Source organism: Ylistrum balloti, unplaced genomic scaffold (genome assembly GCF_031769215.1).
Source record: "Ylistrum balloti isolate Yb309-2 unplaced genomic scaffold, AGI_CSIRO_Ybal_v1 Utg370330, whole genome shotgun sequence".
In the NCBI taxonomy this organism is placed as follows: domain Eukaryota; kingdom Metazoa; phylum Mollusca; class Bivalvia; order Pectinida; family Pectinidae; genus Ylistrum; species Ylistrum balloti.
In genome coordinates, this window is record NW_026782240.1 from 625143 (window position 1) to 637162 (window position 12020).

Consider the following 12020-nt stretch of genomic DNA (forward strand, 5'->3'; position numbering starts at 1 on the left):
AATCTCAATTAAAACTTGAATGTAAACTTGACAAAACAGAAGTTCCATTCTCAATCACATAACTTATCGTGATTAACATGTAAATTCTATTGATAATCAATCTATATTCCAGTATGAGCGTTTGACCACTGTTTATACCAGTGGGTATTTTGGACATCACACATGCTGTAAAGACCTGTCAACTTCTAAAGTGTATTGTACATCAAAGAGATTGATCAGATACTACTGTCATGTTGCGTATATTTTTTTCAAAAACGAGTTGTATTCTGAGATAGATTTATTTTCATTAATTCTCTAAATACCACCAGGCACTAACCACATAACATCTTTTTATTACGAGTGTGCGTTTATCTTGTTTGTTAAAGCACAAACCAGTAATTGCCCTTCGGTTGTAAGCATATCGCTGTCAAACTTATCAATGTGTGTTCTCTTTGATGTATTTAAGTTAGATCAGACAAAATGTTTTACTTTCAGACTATATATTGTCTTATTTACTTGTAGTAACACCCAATTTGATCTATCGACAATATCCTAAACGTTAAAAAAGGAATCAGATTCCAACCGTTTACTTGTATTATCCCCTGTCTAAATATCCAGTCATTACTAATTCAATCAAATGCTGGTCCTCATTCAAGCGAATTGTCTTTGTGTAGATTGTTACAGGTTTACTTCTGGTATACCAATAACAACGATATGAGCAGGGGCTTACACAGACATGCCCCAGCTCCCTGATTTTTTTAAAAACTTTTTAATTGAACCATTTGACGGGTACATGGTCTATCATGTTGCTAACTTCGCACTCCCGTACATACAATGTGATTACTACACAACTTCCCTAACTGAATCGGGTGTAACAAAACGAGGTATGGTTTTACGATGAAAAGGATAGAGCGAGCTTGACCTTATTCCCTATTTACTAATTCTAACAACACAGATAAGCAGTCAGATTATCTTGCACCAATGATGACTTCTTTCTGGTATCACAGAATCAACAAACCTGTCCCCATGGGAACCATAGGGGTATCCGGATTCTCGTTCGAATTGCCGCTCTCCATGTTGGCCGCATTAAGTGGAAGTTCATCCCCTTTCTTCTCGTCCAAGTCATATACTCCGGCCTGTGACCGCCGCCTGCATAAGAAAACACTAGGTACTGAAAACATTCAAGACAACAATGAGCCAATCACAACCGCGGGAGTATATAGAACTCGTTATATGGTTACCTGATTACATTATATATGTATGTATACATGTACAAGTCAGTACACATTTTTAAACAGTACCAACAAGTAGAGACTACGTTCGTTCAGTATGTGTACTTAAAATGGATGCGACAGGATTTTGCCGAACAGTTCAATGATACACTTACCAGAGTAGGTATGCGATGATGACAGCAGCAATGATGAGGATGACGAGGATGATGACAGCAGCAATGACTCCTTTGTTGGTGTTCTCGGAAGAATTTGAAGGTGAACCTTAAAGAAACCAATAGAAACTATTCTGAGAAAAATGGCTCTGAAACTCGTATTCGATTTTAGTCTTGTATCATTGATTTCTTGAAAGTTAAGCATGGGCCTGTGTGAAGGTAAACTGAATTGGGGTATACTACTCTCAACTCTGACCCGTGTCCTTACACTTATTCAACAGAGACATACATCGAATGGATGTTTACAAATGTAGGTTTCATGTTATCGTTTTGATATTCTTTCAAATTTTTTTTTCACACATCACTATGATCAAATTACGATTTCGTTTTGTCAAATTTTGAAAGGCGATTACATGTTGAAATGACTTGTGCCCTATCCATTTGTAATATTTGACAATAAAATGTGTTTAAACTGAAAGTATGATTTCATTGCAAATTTGATAGCGTTTTATTGTCATTTCAATAAGATAAAGATAAAGAAAGGGTTGTCGGGTGGCCGGGTGGCGCAGTGTTAACGCACTCGCCTTTCACCTAGCCGACCGGGGTTCGATTCCCGGAACTGGACGTAAAAAGGTAAGGGGTCACCTGCCCGACCACGTGGGTTTTCCCCGGGTACTCCGGTTTCCTCCCACAATGAGACCCCTCGCGCGCTTACATCCGGGCCAACAAGAGTGATTATTATAACTTGTTTCGCAATTGTTGTAAAATAAATAAAGTTTATATTAAAGATTATTTAGTGGTCAGTTCGGTTAAATATCTTTTTATTGTCACTATGGTAGTGTTTACCAAGCAGATATCTTTTTTAATGATCAAAGTGGTCAATATATCAGACAATACAAACTTAGTGACCATTTTGCTAGAAAAGGATATCACCTACAAAACTGCTCTAAATGTTCTAATATCTATCAACCCGCATATACACTTTGCATGCAGATGTATGTACCACGCCTTAGTACGCGTGACGGTAAAACTAATTCTCTAACTCAATCCCTGTATGTTACATTATGTAATGGGTCTCCGTTGTGTATACCCACCCGTAGTCGTGGTTGTGGTAGTAGTGCACGCTTCACATTTCGTCGTACATGTCGTCCGCGTACAATCTGAAAGTAGACACACGTAATAACTAAGAGACAACTTTCTATGAAGAGTGAAAAAAACATGTAAGAAATCCGAAAGAAATTTGAAATTTTGATGTTATTCGTTTTCAGATATGGGGTAAAAATTCTATAAAACAAAAGGTCTTTATTTCATTACCAAACGGATTTCCACGGAGTCAAACTGCCTTTGAATGATTATTAACAGATTTGAAAATAAGATTAAAACTAGATCATTTAATTACATTGATATTACATTTACTATAATCAAATGTCCGTAATTTTAACCAAGTTTGAATTTTATCCATGGAAAATTCAACAAATTATGAAAACTATAGTTAACTTTACTCTCTCCCCAAGGGGTAATGTGGGACACAAGGGCAACGAGATTCACAGATCACTTAAGCACCTAATATCATTCCATCCGAGCAGGGTCTTTGATTCTATTAGCTCTATGTCTTGACAGGATTACTAAAATCTTTGACTTGACCTCTTTTGGCCTTGCCAATCATGTCACTTAGCGTCAGTATGTGAATACAATCAAACGTTCGTCTTACATCAATAATTCAAATCAAATTTGAATTATTTCACCAAAATTAAGATAACACGTGCTAAAAATGAAGTTTTCTTACACGAAGTGACAGTAAACTTTAACCCTTCCATAGGGTCAAGTATGAGACCCTGGGTTCATGAAAATTTCCAAAATCAGTTAAACACCAGCTGTGTAAAGTAATGGTGTTGATCGGATCTGGATCTTGTAAAATAGATGTTCGAAATTCCAGTCAATATGTTGACTTCTTTTGGCCATCCTTCAGGCCCCTTTGGGAGCATATAGCTCCAATTTGGTTTACATTTGCACGTAGAAAATTTCCGCAAAAAAATCTTGAAATTGGTTCAGTTTTTCTTTAGAGAAATCGAAAATGTCAGTTGCTGACGAACGGACGACTCATGATGGATGATGCACGCTGGAAGGCAAATGTCGGTAGCAATATGTCACCTTAGACTTTGTCTAAAGTACACACAAGATATATAATTGATGGCAGGATTGGTATCAGTTTTTCATTGCAGATCTACTTGATAATGAAATAAGAATATCATGTTATCATATCATTTCGGATACATCCCCATATGTTATACTATTACAGTAATTACCTTGGTCACACGTGTTTCCCCATTTGTCAGTAGGACACACCCCTAAACAGTAGCCAGTTACCCGATCACACTTCTTATTAAGGCAGTTGGATGAACAAGACATGTTGCAGTTTATCCCGTAATCTCCGGACGCGCAGTCTGTAAATCGAGCACACCGTACAAAATGATATCAGTTAATTATCGGAAAGTAAACGCTGTGGTTGGAAGAACTGAATGAAAAACAGGTAAATCTAGTAATTATTATCAAACATGTACAAACATATTTATTATAATACGCAACTAGTAGAACGTTACAAGAACAATAAAATCTAACTTCTTTATAAGACTCCGGTATGTCTGTGGGATAGGGAAATCCCATTAGAGTGTCACAAACCGATATAACCCGAGACTCCGTTTAAGGGTTTAACATGTGATATTGATACTTAAGATGGGGTTTCCCTATCCTAAATACACACAAGATTTCATTTTCAAACATAATATAATGATATACTTTATAGTGCAATATAAAAACCAAACCTAGCATCTTTCTATACAACTCAAGACAACGCCATTTTTAGGAATGTTAACTTTTTTTCTGGCGCATTAAAAAGAAAGTGAATAAATGAATAACAGCAAACTCTCCACGTAAATATCTACCAAAATAACGGCAAACTCTCCACGTAAATATCTACCAAAATAACGGCAAACTCTCCACGTAAATATCTACCACAATAACGGCAAACTCTCCACGTAAATATCTACCAAAATAACGGCAAACTCTCCACGTAAATATCTACCAAAATAACGGCAAACTCTCCACGTAAATATCTACCAAAATAACGGCAAACTCTCCACGTAAATATATACCAAAATAATGGCAAACTCTCCACGTAAATATCTACCAAAGATTTTGCGCCGAAAAAGAAATATCACAAGTAAGTATCAACATCAAACGTCATTAATTGTGCCACATTGTGTCAAGCGACGTGTTAAATTAATGGACGAGCCGAATCCGCACGACTTATATTTTTTTATTTGATATTCCTTTTAAAATAAAATCATCATTATTTAAACACATTTCATAGATTTCAAATCCTTCAGGAGTGTTTTCTTTAAGTAGTATATGCAGCTTCGGAACTATATTTCGTATCAATTCACTTACGCAAGTTATTAGCCTGGAAGTCATTACACATCCGTTTCATTAAAGAAACTGGCTATTTTACATACAGTCTGTACAGACTGACCTTTGTGCTTATTGTCAGTAGACACTGACCACTGCACTTACTGTCTGTGTAGTCTGACCATTGCGCCTACAGTCGGTACAGATTGACCACTTAACTGATTTTTGATACAAAGTGACCACTATACTTACTGTCGGTGCAATATCTTCCGGTAAGACCTGCGTTCTTACAGCCCTGTGCACAGATTCCGTTCACGTTGTTACAATCATCATTGGCACATTCTGAACATGTCATGTTGCAGTCAGCTCCATACTTCCCAGTCGAACACGCTAAAATATATCATGAACATGGTCTATCTATAAGAATGCATATGGATTTTACGTATCACAGAAATCACCCCTCGTTATATAGTAAGTGGAAGGGATATGGGGTTTCGGAACGGCGTGTGGTTATGGCTTGCACGCCAAAAGCATCTATCATTTGGATGTATTGGCAGGGAAAAAATGGTAATTTTCAGGTACACAAACATGATAATCGATTTCTATGTGGAGAAAGACACTTACACTTATGATATCAAATATCTTATATATTGGGATAGATTGAGATTCAATATATCGGAAATACAAAAAAAAATATTCAAATATTTACATTTATTGTCGCGATACTTAACACCGTGTAATTAGAGGGGAAAGATCAAAAGGCTGTTAACAGAAGACAAGACAAAAAGGGTTTATACAGAAAATCACACAAAGCTTCCAGGATATTAGGAATAGGACACCACATACTCTCAAGTTTTGAGATAAGACATAACACATTTGTGATTTTGGAGAAAAGAAATGCGATCTACGAGATAAGACAAATAGCATTCGTACTTTGGGAGATGAAACACAATATATTTTTAAGTTTGGAGATAAGACACGAAACAACATCGTAATTTAGGAGATAAAACATGAAACATGGGAGCTGTGGGATAAGACATCAACTATTGTTAATTTTTTTAGATAAGACACAGAGTATTCATAATTTGTTAGATACGATGGAAAACATTCGTGATTTTGTGTGTGTATATATATATATATAAACAGACAGTTTTGATCTGAGTAAAGAAGATTTAAGATATTTATTGTTTTGTGAAAATATGGGATATAATACATAAAAATATTGATTTCCTACCTAATGTCATGAAACATTTTTATTTCGCTCTCTTATCAACAACCATGTATATACTGAGACTGATAAAGAGGATTACAAGAGAAGTTTCCTAATTTCAACGAGAAAAGAATAATTGGAAATTAGTTGAAAATTATTTTATCATAGTTGTCGTGTTCTTCGGAGTTTCCTACCTTGGTCACAGTTGTTACCGGTATACCCCGCGTTACATCCCCCGATACACTGGGTGGCGTTACACGTCCCAGCACAGTTCGGGCTGCAATGGACATCGCAAGTGTTTCCGACATAGCCATCGATACAGTCCACACAACTTCCGCTCTCAAAATTACAAACTGACTGACAGCCGACGTTGCAGGTGTTGTTACAGGTCCCATTTATATACCGAAAACCCTCTTTGCAGGCTGTACAGTATAAACATTGTTAACTATAGCACTAACACAAACTCAACGTACAAGCAAAACATATATATACATTAATTTAACATTTAAGAATGGTTGTGTAGACAACACTTGAGATAATGATAACATTCTCACAGTATTATCTACTGCGCTTTTTATGACATGTACATATGTCATAACATCATATTGTATGACGTCAAATGTGACTTATGATATTCTGAAGATTGTTACATGATATCACGTGATCAGGTGAAGTTTATAGTATATATAACTTACTTGTGATACTCCTGAAGTCTGTTGCTGGTTTATCAGCGGTTCGGTTTAGGGAGTACATCCACACCACCGCTCCTATCATTTTAGCGGCAGTCTGCACGTCCGTCACACACGAACTTGCCATGCTACAGTCAGACGGCTTCTGGATGTCATAGTAGGCTCTTTGTGTGAAATAACAAACTGATGATTAATAAAGGGAACATGCAAAGAGATTCGGAATTCTGCGGTGGTATGAATTAAGGAATTCTTTAAAGATTTTCAGTTCTATGTTTTGTAGATATTGTTTTAAACAGCGGTCGGTTTTGAATATTTGTATACAACTGGAGGAAAAAGCAATTAATTAAGAAATGAATTTTATCATATTGATTTGTTTTATAACAATATAAGAGGAACAAATGGACAATTCAGTTCATATAATTTTTTCAGTTTGTATTTGTAATTTGGGTTGTAACCCAACAGTGCTACATTCACATGAGGACATTCCTCCTCGATACTCCAGGGGTTACGATCACTTTCGTTCTCGGCACACCTGGAGAATTTCATGGCAAACTTGAAGACTAGTTTGATCCTTTGATGTCCAACAAACTGATAACAAGATTGCATAATGATTTGTTGTAAAAGCTTTGAAGTTGAGTGTCGCCTCTTTGTAATCTCCAAAGGAGCGCATCAGTCTGTGACAGGTCAATTTTTTCTTCTGAAACCTACCTAGACCAGTCAAATGAATTCAATTGTGATTTGAGTTTTGCCAGGAAATGTTCCAATGGTGAAGAGAGCGAAAGTGAGCGTAACCATTAGATAACGAGGATGATGAACTTAACAGTAGTCATTATGATAATGATTATTGTTAAGTTTATCATTATCACAATAACAAGTAATTTCTATAAATGTATAAATGTTGATATGTGAACATGAATTGCGTTTACACAATCTGTGCCACAAACATCGATCTGACATCAGATTATATATTTTTACCGATATGAATGCAATCTGCATTACTGATAATTAAAATGGCGTCTGTTTTTAGCCTATGATCATTAACTTACAATTCACATAGGATAAGAATTGACAATAAATAAAAATTCACAATTATCCACGAGTGAACATCTCTGAGGTTATTTCAAAATGTTTGTTATATACTGGACAAAATAAGTTAAGGATCATAAATTGTGACCATAATATCTTTAAAAATTCAAATCATGTATTGCCGGTAATTGCACTCGTAGTTTCTCCAATATGTACCTAAAGTCATGTCAAAGGTGAAAGCACGTGCATCTGAAGGTCTTGCCGTTCCGCTCTAGTTAACTATGGTGGTGTGAAAAACTGACTGGTCTATTACTACAGAGGAATCTTGCAGGTTTTGATTCTGTTACTTCTAAGCTAAAAAAAGTTGAATTTGGAAACATTTAATCAATTTGTAACGAAAACTTGAAAAACTAATCATGCGAAGACATTTAAATGATATGGAAGCCGCGCGAGCTATAGGGCTCCTTCAAGCTGGTCAAACTCAACGAAATGTGGCGGCACAGCTTCATGTTTCTCAGAGCGTGATTAGTAGGCTATGGAATCGCTATCAACAGACAAATAACGTCCGTCAACGCCCCAGATCTGGACGACCACGCTGTACGACAGCCCGACAGGACAGATTCATTTGCATCACGGCACGACGTCAGCGGTTTTTGAGTGCTCCTGTCTTGAATCTTCAGTTTCAGCGTGCTACAAATCTAAGGATTTCATCCCAGACAATGAGAAACAGACTCCATGCCTCTAATTTACGAGCTAGAAGACCAGCAGTCCGACCAATTTTATCCAGAGGTCATCGACAATCCAGACATCAATGGGCCACTCATCATTTGAATTGGCAATTACGTCATTGGAGAAATGTTATGTTCACAGATGAGTCTAGGTTTTGTGTTGACTTCCATGACGGTAGGAGGAGGGTATGGAGAACCCAAGGAGAGCGCTATGCAGACTGCTGTGTTGTCCAGCATGATCGCTTTGGTGGTGGGTCAGTGATGGTTTGGGCAGGGATCAGTGTTGACTTCCATACAGACCTCTACATCATAGACAATGGATCTTTAACAGCTGTTCGATACAGGGACGAGATTCTACACCCTATAGTAAGGCCCATTGCAGGAGTTGTTAGCCATGATTTTATTCTGATGGATGATAATGCTCGTCCTCACCGTGCTCGTGTGGTCAACGACTATCTTCAACGTGAAGCAATCGTTCGCATGGACCGGCCAAGTCGTTCTCCTGATCTGAACCCTATCGAGCATGCTTGGGACACCTTGCAACGCCGGGTTTCAGCTCGACCTAATCCGCCACAGAACCGCCAACAGCTTATGATTGCTCTGCAAGAGGAATGGCAGCGCATCCCACAGATCAGCCACCGACGACTAATAAGGAGCATGTGCAGACGTTGCAGGGCAGTTATTGATGTCAACGGAGGTCATACTGCCTATTAAACTGCCAATTGCAGTTTGATGAGTTTTCCTTGTCTACATGATTAACTTGCTCTACTTCCTCTTACACTTTGATTTCAAGGGTGCTGTTACTCAGGGTTATCTGCTCTTGGTAGCAATTACCACAAATGAATTTGTTTTGTGTAATTAAAGACTAAAATGAATGTTCTGTCATTAAAATTTAAAATATAATCATATTATTATTTGTATGTAAAACTGCACTGTTTCAAGTTTATGATCCTTAACTTATTTTGTTCAGTATATGTCAAGATATATTGTTATATTTCCTTAATTTTAAAGCGTTCATGTAAAAGAGACTAAAATGAAATTTGGAATGCACTGAAAGGAATTTTATTATTTCAATTTCCTAATCTAAACTTATTTTCTTGTATTAAATGGTCTAAACACCCGATTCACTCTACCTAGTTAGATCTACTGTAAAGTGTTGCTAAACTTCGTTACCGTGGTTTGACCTTGTAAGATATCAGATGTTAATAGACATCGTCACCATGGTTTTGTACTGTTCTATCGAAGGTGTAACTAGACTTCCTGACTTTATTCGTGATTTTGATATCGGCCATTCTAAATTTTGGGTCGAATAATTATAATACTTTGAAGTATCATACTCATTTCATTTTGAAATGCTGTGGCCATAGAACAGCTCATCTTCCGCCTGTTGTTGTGTTTTGAGAGAGAACGTTGCTTGGAATATTGATATTTGTTTAGAAATGCCGAACAATTGGAGTCTACAGAAAATTAGTATAGGACTGTACTTTTATCTGCTTATGAACGTTTATCACAAGCAAGAAATGTTAAAAATCCAAAAGCGATGACCCATTTGACAATGACGTGGAAACGTGTATATCATCCAGTATTTTAAGTTACGTTTCCTTACCTGATGTTTGAATCAGATGAGTTAGCTACTCTGTAGACCAAGTTGTCAGTGCCATTGGTTTGTCGGATGAATACTCTTGTCCTCAATTTGCGTGAAATTAAATATGCCACATAACGCGCCTCTGCGAGTATGCCAAAGGACGCGTTTGTGGGGGAGAAGGTCGCGATCAGTGTTTCACTGTTCGTGGTGGTGGTGTCTGCACAGGCATGACCGTCATAAGCACATTCCAGATTGTTACAACGGGCATCACACACACTGTTTCCAAGACTGCCCAGACAATAGGAGGAGTTAAAACAATCGGACAACATTGTTCCGTTATTTACACAGTCAAAACCATCGTACAGACAGCCAAGGGTATTACAGTCCTGATCACAAACACCGTCCATGAACAATACAGAACAGTGCCTTCCTCTAGAAGTCGGTACCACGGTGCAGGAATCCCAGGGGTTAACACCGACAGAGCAATCGAGTCCGTCATAGCCACACTCCTCATAGATACAACTGGTCTGAAAAGTAAAACGATACCTTTAACAATATATATATTGTTCGAGCTTGTTATTTCGATGATCTGGTTATCGTCCTGAATTTGGTACAGGTTAAGCCGCACTTTTATATACCTTTCTTAAAGGTCAAGTTAAAGTTGTGTGATGACTAATTTCGTGCAATTTGAACATTTGAGAAATGATGTATTATTAAAACAACAAAAAGAGGGATTGCACAATTCGAAGTGTTTAACTTTGATTCCCATCTACTCATATTTCGCATACTGACCAAGTTTAAATGAGGTAAATATTCGTAGAAAGTGCATCAACAGCTTTAATTGTTAGTGTTTTTCCTATGGGGTTAGGCACATATTTGTCTTCATAAAAAGCGAAGGCTAAGACAATATACTAGACGAGTAACACAACTAGTACTGTCCCTCGCTAAGATTTCTAACCAAGTCTGAATCAATAGAAATTTAAAAGAATTTTCCTTTAAAAAAATTAAACTTTGAAATTTCAAAACTTGTAACCCTAAGATTTTCCTTAAAGGGTTGCAGAGGAAACAACAAAGTGTTTCTGTAATTCAGTAAAAATATTAAGAATTTTTTTTACTTTTAAATTAACTTTTAAAATTTGTCCTTTCAAAACATTATCACCAAAACAAAAGTTTAATACTGCATTTAACCTTTTCTTCGCAACTGAGAGACAACGGGATTCCCCCGGATAATGGTGCAGTTTGGAATATTCATTCGCTGTTCCACTGAAAAAATCATCTTAAAATAATAAAACTCGTTCTCCTGTCTCTGGTCATATGTAATGCATCACTGTATGTCAGAACTTAACGAAGTCTACGTTCTACTTACATCGCACACTCCGTTACCACTCAGGTTGGCACAACCCCTTGCTACACAGTTGGCCTCTTCGCAGTAGGTACCAGTATAGAGAGCTGGACAGCTACAGTTGAACGATGCTGCAATAATTTGATAAAACTTTAACACTAAAAACATATTTACTGCTTGCTTTCGGAACATACACGTTCTCCCTAGGAGTTCGCTTGGAATTGTTTGATAAACTGTATAACTTTCCCCTCACTAGTATTTGAAGGATTTGAATGTCAAAATTCACAATTATAGAATATATGTTAAATTTTCTTTCTTTGGATAAAGACTTCACTACAGACTTATGAAAATCTATAATTGCAAATTATGATGACATACCTATACCGTCTACACATGTTCCCCCGTTCTCGCACGTGACCCCGACACAGTCATCGATATTGGTATTACAGTCTGTTCCGTTGTAACCCGCCTTACAGGAGCACACACTTGGGTCAACATTAACGTCGTTTAAGTTACAGACTCCATTTGGCGAACAGTTGAACAACTGAGTATTTAGACAATTACGTCTGTTACAGTATGTTCCTGGAAACCACGAAGTATAATTAAAAGCTTCAGTAAGAACCAGAACGAATTGAAAAGGATACATGTGATGCATGAATACGTGTATTCAAC

General features: G+C 37.1%; 1 protein-coding gene across 1 annotated transcript in view; it reads right to left on the reverse strand.

The window, feature by feature from the left end:
* LOC132553456 (neurogenic locus notch homolog protein 1-like) overlaps window positions 1-12020 on the reverse strand; it is a 29578-nt gene that overhangs the window by 3029 nt on the left and 14529 nt on the right. Inside the window, exons 5-14 of the mRNA XM_060217704.1 lie at window positions 11727-11930; window positions 11373-11479; window positions 10028-10533; window positions 6674-6831; window positions 6173-6400; window positions 5021-5158; window positions 3670-3807; window positions 2458-2523; window positions 1367-1472; window positions 998-1128 (exon numbers count right to left, since the gene is read on the reverse strand). Coding sequence (XP_060073687.1) covers window positions 998-1128; window positions 1367-1472; window positions 2458-2523; window positions 3670-3807; window positions 5021-5158; window positions 6173-6400; window positions 6674-6831; window positions 10028-10533; window positions 11373-11479; window positions 11727-11930 — 1782 coding nt within the window. The remainder of the gene's footprint in view (window positions 1-997; window positions 1129-1366; window positions 1473-2457; window positions 2524-3669; window positions 3808-5020; window positions 5159-6172; window positions 6401-6673; window positions 6832-10027; window positions 10534-11372; window positions 11480-11726; window positions 11931-12020) is intronic.